At 36.2% G+C, this 14,595-nt stretch overlaps 1 protein-coding gene across 1 annotated transcript in view; it reads right to left on the bottom strand.

Moving 5' to 3' along the window:
• The window catches only part of UBN2 (ubinuclein 2), a 75,476-nt gene that overhangs the window by 27,966 nt on the left and 32,915 nt on the right, over positions 1 to 14,595 (bottom strand). Inside the window, exons 7-9 of the mRNA XM_008059367.1 lie at positions 6,805 to 6,875; positions 2,788 to 2,917; positions 270 to 388 (exon numbers count right to left, since the gene is read on the bottom strand). Coding sequence (XP_008057558.1) covers positions 270 to 388; positions 2,788 to 2,917; positions 6,805 to 6,875 — 320 coding nt within the window. The remainder of the gene's footprint in view (positions 1 to 269; positions 389 to 2,787; positions 2,918 to 6,804; positions 6,876 to 14,595) is intronic.

Genomic DNA, 14,595 nt, shown 5'->3' with positions numbered 1-14,595 from the left:
CTAGTAAAGTTCGTCAACATGTGAAATGTCTGACCAGTATCAGCTCTTGCCTGGATCATCTCCATACAGTCAATCAAAAGATGCCTTTTGCCTCTGATGTCAAAGCAACTGAGTGGGAAGTGACATGTCCCTTAGGAAATATTCAGTTACATCATATCAGAGGCGTACATGGATTTCTACTTGAGGAAGAGGTCCACTTAACACCAATCCTTGATAGCCAAAAGTACTTCTCAAATGCAAAAGCCAGTCCAAAGAGAAGAGATACATACTTGGCACACTTAGCTTGACTCCGAGCCTGGCAGTCCTCTTGATATTTGAATAGCTGTTCAGGCATGACATTGCTAACGGCCAGTTTCAGTTTTTGCAGAGGTTCCCTTAAACGATCATCCTGAGGAAAAAATACTAAAAGTTTTTTCAAACATATTTACAAAACTTATTTTGTAAGCCGAACCTCAAAAGATGAAAGTCATTTTTTTTATTTATTTATTTTTTTGAGTTGGAGTCTCACTCTGTCACCTAGACTGGAGTGCAGTGGCCGCTACTGGCCACTGCAGCCTCGACCCGCTAGGCTCCGGCGATCCTTCTGCCTCAGCCTTCCAAGTAGCTGGAACTACAGGCGTACGCTACCACTCCCTGCTAATTTTTTGATTTATTGTAGAGATGAGGTCTCGCCAAGTTTCCCAGGCGGATCTCGAACCCGCAGGCTCAGGCAATTCACTCACCTCGGCCTCCCAAGGCGCGGGATTACAGGCTGAGCCACCGAGCCCGGCTGATGAAAGTCATTTTAGATAGTGATAATAGATTGGAAATATCAGCATATCTATATTTGGACATTTCTTCCACAGCACTGACTTTTCATAATACACACTGGATATAAAATTAGGATGGCCATATTTCTCAGTAGCTAAGAAGAGTCCCAGTTTTTGCCTATTGCCCCACTCTTAAATAAGCCCCATGGGCACTTTAATTACAAATGATTAAATAGAAAACAAAATCTACATTGTACAGACTACTGGTTAGCCCTCATTATGGTGGGGACACAGTCCCACAAGAAGAGACATGGCTCTGGAACACACAATTTGGTTGGGGCAATGACCAATGGGATGTTGGCAGCCTGTTCTCTTGATCATGGTTAGTAATTATGACTTTGCTGCAAGCAAACATGCAAGGTGAAGGCCAAAGTGAAAGAGAAACCTGAAAACTCTTATCCATGTGGGTTCAGGGCAAAAAGGAACGCAAGTAGGTTTGTATCTGACAGTTTTAATCAACCAACTTACTATTTTCATCTTGAAGTAACAAATTTACATAGGTATTAATAATTATTTTAAATGAGTGCAAAAATATAAGACTTTGCTTTTTTCCAAAAGCAACTGTTTTTAAAGTATGATTTTTGGTAAAGAAAAGATTTTAAAACACAAATATTACCAATAAACCTATCAACCTACTGCATACATACTAATTAGTAAATATTATAGCACATATGACACTGTCTGCTATAAAATTCTATTTTTAAAAATGTCAACATTCAGAATTATGTTTCTTGGATCTTCACTTTGGAAAAATTATGTAGGTGAGACTATTTGTCAGGAAACAACTCAAATACCCATTAAGAGTAAAATTGCTAACTTAATCAGGATATCTTCATACAACAGAACAATGTATTCACAGCAGTAAAAATGAATGCATTTTCACTACATGTAGACATAAGATAAATCTGGGCACTAAAAATTGCAGAAAAAAACAGACAGTATGTCTCTATTTATATGAAGCTTAAAAATATGCAAAACTGGCCGGGCTCGGTGGCTCAGCCTGTAATCCCAGCACTTTGGGAGGCCGAGGTGAGTGGATTGCCTGAGCCCGCGGGTTCGAGACTTGCCTGGGTAACTTGACGAGACCTCATCTCTACAATAAATAAATTTTTAAAAAATGAGCCGGGCGTGGTAGCGCGCGCCTGTAGCTCCAGCTACTTGGAAGGCTGAAGTGGAAGGATCGCTGGGGCCCAGTAGGTCGAGGCTGCAGTGGCCGGGAGCGGCCACTGCACTCCAGCGTGAGCGACAGAGTGAGACTCCAACTCAAAAAAAAAAAAGAAATAAAATGCAAAACTAAATATAATGTTTAGGGATACAAATGTAAATAAAACCATATAAAGAGAGCAAGAATAAGATAAATGTCTTTCTTCCATAGCCAAAGGGATATTAAGTACCTTCAAACATCAAACTTAAAATGTTCCTTGGAGAATATTTTATAATCTGCAAAAAAGTTGTTTTCTTCCTTCTATTCTTTTTTTATTGGTATCCATTTCTATCATTTGAACCTATGGTAGTAAGCTCCAACTGCTAATGTCTGAAGGAGCCAGGCAAAGGCACAAAATAAGAGACTGTAAATCAGTTCAACTTGTTCATTAATCTGCTTTGAATTGAGAAACAACTATAGTTTCTCATTTAAAAAGAAATATTTTATTAATAGAATTATCTATATAAAGAATTCTATGTTTGTCATATCATACCTACTACACAAGAATCTTGCCTTAGAAAACATTTCTTATCGAAGTCTAGCAATTTAGATGATAAACTGCTGAAGAAACAATTATTTCTCAGGGGATCCAACATGACTTTATTTATTTTTTTATTTTTCCCAACATGACTTTAATAGTCTTCTATGGTTATTAAATACATATAATATGATCACAAAGCAACTAATGTGCAAACAAAGGTCCCAAAAAGATATGTCTCTTTATTTTATAGTTTATAAAACCCCAGATACAGATATTACTGTTTTTTCTCTTACCTGGACATTGAGATGCAACTTCTTTAGACGTTTTACCAGTGTTTCTTTATTGCATGGCACAAAAGCTTCAAGGTGGGAGTAGACACCACTACGAATGACAGGGCCTAGTTCTTGTAGCTGTAACTCAATGCTGACAAAAAAAAAACAAAAAAACACCAAAAAAACAATGAACTGCAGAAAATTTATTTCAGGTGACATCACACAGGCAAGGAGGCAGAGTGGTTGATTCTTACTCTCTTTCTTTTTTTTATTTTTTTTATTTTTTATTTTTTCTTTTCAAGGAGAAAGGGAAAGGGTCTGTGGAGAGAGAGAGAGGAAGTGGGAGAGAGGCGGGGAGGGAGCTGCAGAGAAGGAGAGAGCGACAGAGAGAGAGAGAAAGAGAAATCAAGAGAGAGAGAAACAGAGACAGAGAGAGAGCGATTCTTACTCTCATATTATCTTCCATGATTTCCTAGACAGTATTATTCATGGGAAAATAAAACAAAACAATAAGCAGCAATACTACAGAAAAAATTCTGTAAGTCTAGTTGAAAAGCAGAAGACCAAAAACAAGTTGGCAATACTTTTTTGGTGAGATGGTAAAGTCTATGTTTTTGTGTTTTAAGCACAGAAATCTGTTATTAACCAAAAGCTCATTTCCTCAAAAAGATATTACACTACCCCTCTGCCTACTGGCAACTGCTATTTTAGAGTGTCACATAGTTTTACTGAGTTTCTAGAATATTCTTTTCCTTAGAGATGTCTGAAAAAAGGTTCAGAAAAGGCAAAGCCCCTCTGGCTATGTATATATACCATTTTATCCATCTTTGTTTCTCTTACTGTGCCTGCTCTACACAAACTACATACCGCATTTAACAGTTTATTCCATTTATTTTGATTCTCTAGTTCCCATTTCCACTTATAAATTAGGTTTCTGAGAAAGAAAACAAATTATTAAATGTGTATTTAGCCTGAGAGTTTTCTTTTTTTTAAAAGAGGAAAACAGTTTGTAATAGCCATCATATTTTCAGAAGGTCAAATCTAATAGTTGTTGTGTCTTTCAGGATTTAAGACATTACACCTGGCAGCTTCTGATGTTAATTTGTAGGCCAGACTAAATTGGCAACAAAGTATGTCCAAATCATCACATTCTATTATAGGAGAAGGTACAAATAGACTTAAGTACTTCTCACAGATGTAAGATGCAACCATAAATACAATTAATAAGTTTTTAGGAAGAAAAGAAACCCTATCACATCAAATGTAGCTATCACTTATAAGAATGTTGCAATTTCAGAAAATATAAAGTGTAAAAATGTATGCTCCTTAGAACTGGTAATAGAGAATTCTTGTTATTAGAGAAGCCAAGCAGACAAAAAATTACAAGAAGCTTAAGACTTGTAAGAACCAGAGGGTCAAATGCATGGGTTCATATGGAAAACAATCAGTATGGTCTTGAGTTGTGTATCAACATTTGGTTAGAAAACATTATGTGCAGATCCTTATTAAAAGTGTAGACTCTGGGCAAAAGGCCTTCTATGTTTGTTTTTGAAAATTGAGGCTGAAAATAAAATAAAAACTCCAAGTACTAAGAGAACCCAGATAAGAAAGACTAACTTAATGATCTACTAATAAAAGTCAGTAGTTTCTAAAAAACATTAACTCAGATGTAGGAAGAGCTGACTCCTTGAAGAGTAAGCAATTGATAAGTCCCTTATTGAGATTCAAGTCACTACTCTTTCATGAACTCCTTAAAGGAACACCTGACAAAGAGATGGCAGAAAGAAGTGTCAAGCAGGATTGGTAGTACCCGCCTAAAGCAATTTGTTGAGCAGAACTGTCATGATGAATTGGGAAGATAGGCAATGTCACAGTTTATGAGCAACATCTGCTTCAGGTAACAGGGGAGGAAATCAAGTTAGTATGTTGTATATTTGTTGATCCAGGTCAATTCAATTATGCAAAAAGAAAAAAGTTTCCCTACTCCAACAAATTGATCCCACCCCCCCAGCATAAGAAAGCAATGGTGAGGCTGAGCCAATACACCTGGATAACTTCATGAAATTATTATCTGAAATAGTTATTTCCCATTAGTCCTCAGAAGAGCGACTCAGTCAAAAAATAAGGCATGTTTGTTGAGGAAAGTGGAAAAAGAGGCCAAGGGAATAAGAAAGTGACTAAAAGGGAAAAAATTAAGCTCTGCACAGTAGAGCCTGTGGAGTTAGAGGCACACCCTCTGTGAAATAAAAAGTAGATGGGCTCCAAAAAACTAGATTTGTTTTAAGATAAACATGGGAGGAATGAACAGAGAAGCCTGTTAATGGAATGCTAGTAACCTGCTTATTTGTGATGCTATGTCTCAAGGATGGTCTTTTGATTCTCCCAGAGGACAAATAGTTGTTCCCTCTAACAGATGAGTAAAATAAAATAGAACTGTCTCAACTACAAGAGAAGGACATCATCTAGTACACTTGGGGATCTCAGGTGGAAAGAAAGGAGTGGTCAGATCCCTGATTATGGAATCCAAGACGGCTCTGACAAGTAATGGCTGCACTGTTCAGAGAGCCTGGGGTTTATTTATTTATTTATTTACTTATTTTTTGAATTAGAGTCTCACTCTATTGCCCAGGCTAGAATGCAGTGGCACACTCATGGCCACTGTAGCCTTGACCTGCTGGACTCAGGTGATTCTCCCACCTCAGCCTCTCAAATAGCTGGAACTACAGGCACACACACATGCCCGCTAATTTTTTGATTTATTGTAGAGACGAGGTCTCATCAACTTGCCCAGGCTGGTCTTGAACCCCTGGGCTCAGGCAATCCTCTCGCCTCTGCCTCCCAAAGTGCTGGGATTACAGGCGTGAGTCACTATGCCTGGCAGAGTCTTGGGTTTAAAGGGAGCTAGTAAAAAGAGGTGGCACTGACAGGAAGCACTGACCTGGCTTCCAGACAGACAGGCTCAATCTGAACATTCCTGGCTAAAATTAAAAAGAACAGGAATGAGAAACTTTCTTGCCACCATATTAAAAGCACTAGCAGCACACTGGATTATATGTCTTCTGAGTCTATTTTTAAGTACTCCAGGATAATGGAGATTGCAATTAATTTCAATAGTTATCAGAACCAATGAACCAATCAGTCCTTTTTCACATCTCATGAGAAATTATCTCCACAAAAGACAAGAATTATAGTGCAGGTAATATTGCTTTTTCCTCTTTCTAGATGATGTTATAACATCACCAACAGTGGGCACACATTATTTTCATCAGAGAGGAGTAAAACTGGCTGCTTTCCTCATGACCACCTTTTTGCCCAGTTCTGTGGTCAATTATAAACTTGATCCTATAAACAATTGCTAAGATCTGTGAGGCAAGAGGTTTTCAAGTACAGCTTATTTCACTAAAACCTTAGAACCTATAGCTTCACTAATACCAAATTCTAAGTCTGAAACTATTACTAAGTTAAATATAAAAGTGTTAATTTAAATACAAACTGTACCATATATCAGCCTTCACCTTCTTGTTCCCAATCTAACTGTTGTCTTCACCACACTACCTCCATCCTACCTCATAACCATGATATCTTTAGGAAATTATACCTTACACGTTTGGCTATGAAAGTTTATATGAATTAAAATTAACCTCACTAAATATTAATGGAATTCTTTTTCTCACATGTAAGTGATGAAACTAGATGGCTAATCATGCCAAATCTTTATAAACATTCTAAATTTTCCCAGAGTTATTTTCATATACTTTTAAGTCTATGTTAATATTTAACCTGTACAGTGGTCACGTGCTCTGGCAGTTATAAATACTGGAAGTTTTGATGATCATAAGTGACTTGGAAAAATCAGTCTATACAGAAGCATAATTTTGCTGAGAAACAAATGTTGATCAGACATACCATAAGGCTGAAAGCGAAGAGTTAATGCATGAGACTAGCCAACTACTTAGCATCTGTATCTCAAAGGCCTACTGCATTTTTAAAGGAATCATTCTTAAGGCTTTTTCCTCATAAAAGAAGAAAATTACTCACTCTAGAAGAATATTATTCATATCCTGTGTAAAGAATTTTTTCCTTCCTTCTTCATCAAAAAGTTTGGCAGCCTAGAGAGACATAAGGAAGATGTCATAACTCACAATAAGCAATTATTGCTTAAAAAATTTTTATTCTTAGGACACAGGCTCAAACAGGTTTTCTTGGTTTTGTTTTGCTATTTTTTAAGATGGAGTCTCACTATGTTGCCCAGGCTGGCATCTAACTCCTGGGCTCAACTGATCCACTTCAGTTTCTTGAGTAGCTGGGATTACAGGCATTTGCCCTGCTGCAATAAACAATTACTTTGAGATTAATATCTAATGAAAACAAAACAAAGAATTTTATATCAGGAGAATACCACATGAGCCATCTGAGAGATCCAAATTCAGTCACACTTTGTGTAAGTTTCCTGTAGCTGCTATAACAAATTACCACAAACTTACTGGCTTTAAAACAATATAAGCGTATCCTCTCACAGTCCAAAGTGAAAAATTCGTATTATTGGGCCAAAGTCAAGATGTCAGCAGGGCTAAGTTACCTCCAGAGGCTCTAGGGAAGAACTTGTTCCTTGCCTCTTCCAACTTTTGGTAGCTACCAGCATTCTTTGGTTGCCATTACAACACTCAGATTTTCAAGGCCAGCATCTTCAAATCTCTCTGTGCTCCCCCTTCACATGGCCTTCTCTTTGTGTGTGTAACATTTCTTTCTGTCTCCCTCTTCTAAGGATACATGTGATTGCATTAGGCCCACAGGCTAATCTAAGATAATATTCCCATCTCAAGGTCCTTAACTTTATCACACATGCAAAGACTCTACTCTTATTTTGTCATACAAAATACCATTTACAGATTCCAGGGATATGAATATGCTATATTTTGGAAGGCCTACTACAGGTATTTTAAAAATCTATAGAAGTTGTAGATTCTAAGAATATGAAAAAACAAAAAGATCAATTCCCATCGAAGTTAGAAGTCTTTAGAATTGAACAGAAAAGATATTCAGAAATATCACAGTAGGGTAACTATAGTTAATATTAGTCAATTTCATATTTCAAAATAGCTAGGAGAGAATAATTCGAATGTCCCTCACATAAAGAAACTATAAATAGTTAAGGTGACAGATATCCTGATTACGCTGATTTCATCTTATGAATGTATCAGATTATAAAATATAAACTGAAAAGATATATATCTAATACTTACCAATAAAAAATAGTATTGGTTAAAAAAATAAATAAAGCCCAATCATGTGATGAACTCAGTTGAAACTGCAGACTTACATGAGTAGACAAAAGGATGTGATAAGGTGTACAAGAAGACACACTCCATGGCCCTGTCTTTAAGTTATGGAGTCACTGACATAACAATCTTTAATATGGTTCACTGCATTCCATCAAGATCAATGACCAGAATACAGTCAACAATCCAGTTGAAATGTGTGGCTGGAGGCTATGTATTGAGGGAAAAAAAATCTTAAATATGGTCAACAACAAAAATATTAGTAGATTGGTCATCTCCAAGAGGAAGTTAAAAGTCAAAAATGTAGTAAATAAGAAAAGTAATATGGAACTGATGGGACAACTGTTGAAATAAATAATTTTTGAAAAGACTAAATAGCTGGGCACAGGGGCTCAAGCCTGTAATCCCAGCACTTTTGGAGGTTGAGGTATGGGGATTACCTGAGCCCATGGGTTTGAGAACAGCCTGGGGAACTTGGTGAGACTGCCATAAATCAAAAAATTAGCCAGGCGTGGTAGCGTGCGTCTGTATTTCCAGCTACTTGTAAGGCAGAGGTGGAAGGATTGCCTGAGCCCAGCAGGTTGATGCTGGGGTGGCTGTGACTGTGCACTTCAGTCTGGGCAATGGAGTGAGACTCCAACCCCCACCCCCCCCCAAAAAAGAAAAGACTATCTAACTAATGATTTGGTGAAGGGAAAAGCAATAGTTAAAAAAAGCAATGTGAATAATAAACTAGCCCTGCCTATTTTTCGATTCAGTCATCACAGATATAAAAGGTATGAAGTTGAAAATTAAGTAATAATCTCTTCTTCATGATGCATACAGTGCTTACCAAAAGCCTAAAGTAAAGAAAGAATAGACATATTTCCTTCAAGTAAAAGTACTTATAAATAAAAAATTTTGATAAAATTTAAACTTTACAACATTATATTACTTATTTAATAATTTCAGCTACAAAAAATTAAATTTAATCATCCAGTAGTTACAAATGTGTATGAATATTTTTTAAAATGCCATGCAACAGGCTGAGCACAGTGGCTCAAGCCTGTAATCCCAGCACTTTGGGAAGCTGAAGCAAGAGGACTGCCTTAGTCCAGGGGTTTGAGACCAGCGTGGGCAACTTGGTGAGACCTTGTTTTTACAATAAATTTTTAAAAAATTAGCCGGGCGTGGTGGTGTGTGCCTAAAGTTCCAGCTACTTGTAAGGCCCAGACAGAAGGATCACCTGAGCTCAGCAGGTCGAGACTGCAGTAGCTGTGAGCATGTCATTGCACTATAGTGACACTATAGTGACATTACAGCCTGTGAAACTTCAACTTAAAAAAAAAAAGTCATGCAACAAATACTTATTGGTCCTACTTTAGACATATTGGTATGCATTTCTATTTTATTCTATTTTTTTGTAATACTGGTCTTTACCTGCTAATATGATTTCATAAATCATCGATGGGTCTGAACACACAGTTTAAAAAACAAGATATTATTTGTTTCCATATATATTTACTAAAGAACATGCTACTTAAAAATGAGGCTATACCTCACTAGTCATCAAAGAAATGTAAATTAAAACCACACTGAGATATCATCTAACTCAGTCAGGATGGCCATCATCAATAACTCAAAAAACAACAGACACTGAAGAGGATAGGGAGAAAAGGGAACACTTCTACACTGTTGGTAGAAGTGTAAACTAGTACAATCTCTGCGGAAAACAATTCCTAAAAGATCTAAAAACCGATCTTCCATACAACCCCACCGATACCCTCTTCTGGGAATATACTCAGAGAAACTCAAATCACTCTATGAAAAAGATACCTGCACACACGTTTATTGCAGCATTATTCACAATAGCAAAAACATGGAACCAACTGTGCTGCCCACTGAAAGAGGACTGGATTGAAAAAATGTGGTACATACACACGATGGAATGCTATGCAGCCATAAAGAAGGACAAAACTATGAACTTCACAGCAACTTGGATGAACTCAGAGTCTATAATACTGAGTGATCTTTCACAGAAACAAAGAATTGAGTACCACATGTTTTCACTCATAAGTGGACCTCAAACAATTACCATAATACTGTAAGATACTATAAGAAGGGATTGGCAGTAGTGGAAAACTGCCAGCGGGGGGCACACCTCATCAGCAAAGGTATCCTGCATAATGAAGACTCGTATACCTAATTGTACCCCACATCTTTAAAATTAAAAATTTTTTTAAAAAGTGAGGCTATAATTCACTTGACTTTATATCCTTGGAACAGCTTAGTACTTTGCAAGAAGTTGGCAATTAAAGAGTTATCAAATGAAATTTAGCATACATACCCTGCTTTCATTTTATATATATATAAATACATATATATATATATATATGTATTTATCTCAATCTTCCTAAATTCACAAAATGATACATATAAGACTTTTTTGTGCTTTGGGTGTCCTGTATATTTTGACTACCTATAGGTTTATTAATTCTTGCTGTGATCTTCAAGATAACAGAAAGCAGAAGTCTCTCATAGCCTACAGACTGTGATGTGTCTGACAATTTATTATATACTTTATTCTATGTTCCATATTCATAACAACCAAAGAAGTTGGTATTATAGCCTTTATCATATAAACAAAGAACCTAAGCCTTAGAGAGGTTACACGATATACCCTCAAATCACATTGCTAATAGGTGGTGGATCCAGGATTTAGATCAGAAGCTTTCTGACTTCAACTGGGCAACACAGCCACCCAGTATAAAGATAATGGCTTACTGCAGCCAGTCTGAGTTCTACCTAATAACAAATGAAAAAATTAGCCAAGGTTATCATCAAAGGATAAGCACAAATCAATTAAGTAAACTTAAGGATAATATTTTCATCACTGTTTCCCATCTTAAACAGCTGACCAGAAACAAAGAATTTATAAACCAAGACACTACCATAGTAATTTGAAATCACAAAGATATAGTTCATTTTTGGATCCATGAGATATAAAACACTGAGATCTGATCCAACAACCTGAGCAAACCATGTGCTGATTCTGCAATCTATTTAACAATGTTATTTAACAATGTTACATGCTATAGGAGGAAGAGGCAAACCTTTGAGATATGCTTCTTAGACAGTGGCGGAGAGGCAGAAATATAGGAAAAAAGCCAGAGTGAAAACTAAACTTCAAGAAAGGGAATTTTTTAAAAAGTCAAGAGGTTTAATAGTGGATGAATATCACAAAGTAACAAGAAAATTGCTTGTCAGTCAGACATGAGCATTTTAGCTGAAGATGAATTATCATCTAGTGAAGAAAAAGCACCACCTCATATTTCAAAGAAAAATATGAAGAATTCAAAGGTATTAGTAGGTATTATTACTGAGAATCTCCTACTAAGGAGTTAAGATGAAGCTGTATTAATCCTGGCATGGTTACTACAAAGACAGATGGTATTTCTGGATATGAGACACAACAGAGTCTTACAAGGCTGAAACACACTCCTTCTAACCAATTTGTTCAGGAAGTGAACATGAATGGCATATGACAAAGCAGAGAGAGTATAAGCTCTGGAGCTTGGCAGTTCTGACTTTAAATCCTGACTTGGCCACTTAAAAAGTATGTGGCCTTGGGCAAATCATTTAACTTTCTTAACTTTACTTTCATCATCTATTAAATGGGAGAAATATTACCCAGTTCACATGATTGTTGGGAATATTAGCCTATGCAGTATGCAAAATATATCAAACTAACTCAGGACTGCTGTCTCCTGAGAGGTGAAAGGAGCCTTGTGAAGTGGTGAAACACAGCAGTATAGCAGTATTGCACCTAATATACAGGATTGGTTTTTGCTAAATAAACAACAGTTATTATTTAATTACAACCTGAATTACATCACTAGCACATTTTTTTTTGAATCATCGTTTCACTGTGTCACCCAGGCTGGAGTGCAGTGGCACAATCATGGATAACTGCAGCCTTGATCTCCTGGGCTCAGGCAATCCTTCTGCCTCAGCTTCTTGAGTAGCTGGGACTATAGACATGCCACCATGCCTGGCTCATTTTTTTTTACTTTTGTAGAGACAGGGTCTCACTATGTAGCCCAGGCTGGTTTCAAACTACTGGTCTCAAGTGATCCTCCTGCCTTGGTCTCCCAAAGTGCTGTCATTACAGGCACAAGTCACCACGCTAAAAAGTCTCACTAGTGCTTTTTAAAACCTAGAAGAAACTAAAGATTTTAGAGATGAGGCAACATAGGACAACAGAAAGCACATACTCTGGAGTCAGTGAATCCTGGTATTTAAATTCTGGTTCCACCACTTATTAGTTGTGTGGCTTTGACTAAGTTATTTAACTTATCTCCACTTAGAATTCTCACCCATAAAAAGAAAGTAATACTCAAACTTTATACACAGAGTTGACAAAAAGATTAAACATGAAACCTATTCGATTAAAAAATTATAAATAGATTGTATGCTTTTCAAAATGTAAGCACAGAAAGTAGCAAAAGAATGACGACAAAGAAGGGAGAGGGAGCAATAAAATAATAGAAAATGCAACAAAGGTCAATTGTATCATAGTAACTGTAGATCACATAAAATCATTTAAGAGGAAAAACTCAGATTATGTCAATAAGCAAATTTTCATTGACAAGCTAAATAAAAGCTAAAATAATAAAGAAATAAAACATAAATAAATACATAACTAATAACTAAAAGAACTCAGAAAGACTGAAAACAAAAGATGAGAGATGCAAAATAAAGAGTGTACAGTAAAGTCATACAAAACTAAAATCAAGGCGAAAAACATTAATAAGACAGAAAGCATCACCTTCAGATGATGATCATCACAATGAAGATGCAGCCATGATGCATCTTATGAACAATACAACACAGCATAGAAATAAATAGCAAAAACTATGGTAAACACAAGTTATAACTAAAAGGAATAATGGCAATGAGATAGTTCAAAACACACTTCTCTAACACCTGAAGTGATGAAATAGATGTAAATAAGTAAGAATATAGAGGAACTAATTAGTAAATCATGACTTCGGAAGAAACACTGACAAACAAAAAGTAGAAAAACAGAATTAACAAAATTAATAAAAGAGCCAGTTGTTGGAAAAGTTAAGTAAATGTCCTGCTCCCCTAGTCAGATATTTAATCCTTTGCTCTCAAGACATCTCACGGATGATCACCTACCAAGTAACTCAACCACACTTTTTTACGAAATAGTGAAAAACGAATCACTTCATATTACAAAATACAGTGTTGGAATCAATTATTTTATGGTAAGGATATTTGGTCTATAATGGTATTTTGGGCATTGAGGAACTTATTTATGACCAAAAAAATTAAAATAAAGATTTTTTCTTATATTTTTCTTTTTTTTTTTTGAGTCAGAGTCTCACTAGGCTAGGCTAGAGTACAGTGGCACGCTCAGTCACCACAGACTTGACCTGCTGGGCTAAGACAGTCCTTCCACCTCAGGCTTCCAAGTAGCTGGAACTACAGGCGTGCACCACCATGCCCGGCTAATTTTTTGATTTATTGTAGAGACGAGGTCTCTCCAAGTTGCCCAGGGTGGTCTCGAACCCATGGGTTCAGGCAATTCTCCCACCTCAGACTCCCAAAGTGCTAGGATTACAGACATGAGCCACCATACCCAGCTCTTATCTTATATTTTTCTAACATGTAATAATGTTTGAAATGGTCACGTACGTGCATTGCAGGTTCATTGATATACGTTGTGTGATAATTTGTTTGACATCTTTCACCTGGTGTTTTTCTGTTCAAGTAGACAATGCAGTCTCACTTTATTTCTCCCACAATATAATATGCAATTTACTATCCAGTCTGTTGTTCAAAGATGATGTGGAAGAATGCACTCATGATACCTGAAAACCACTTCTCAACTCATCAATCATATCTCAGTATATATTCCATCTCTTTATTTGCTTTTTTGTGCAATTTGAATGGAAAACTTCAAGGAAACATACATTTTTGAAAAATTTGTGCTTGCATAAGTTTGTCCTATATAATCACCAGCGATCTCTTTATGTTCCCTGAGAGGGGACACACCAGTGGTTTGCCAGATTTATGATGTCTCCTCAGAGAAACAACCGAACGCAAAGGGTTAAAATTTAGAAAGAGTTTAGAGAAATAAATACACTATAAAGATGATTAATAAATTCTAAAATGACTTTAAATAGAAAAAACTTAAGATAAAGAAATCAGGTTGTATAATTGCCCACACATTACAATCCCATTAACAATTATTTTTAACAATAATATAATATTTGCAAATATATGGATTAACAACCAGAAAATAGCAATTTAACCATCGTTATCTCTGAAGGTGAAGAATGTCTGATCATGGGAATCTTTCTCTAAATATGAAAAACACATTCTGTATTGTTTGTATTACTTTTGTTTATCAAGGGAAAAAATTCAAAATGACTAAAATATAAAATGAGTTCAGACAGATGTGCTAAAGTAATCCAAAAGGACCCTCATTTCAGCTAGTTTGGGCATATTTTAAGACAAAATATTATCTCTCTGGGATAAAAAG

Source organism: Carlito syrichta, unplaced genomic scaffold (assembly GCF_000164805.1).
Source record: "Carlito syrichta isolate Samal-C Ts95f unplaced genomic scaffold, Tarsius_syrichta-2.0.1 Scaffold304006, whole genome shotgun sequence".
NCBI lineage: Eukaryota > Metazoa > Chordata > Mammalia > Primates > Tarsiidae > Carlito > Carlito syrichta.
Note: the sequence above shows the minus strand (reverse complement) of the source record. Positions and strands in the feature narration are given on the sequence as shown.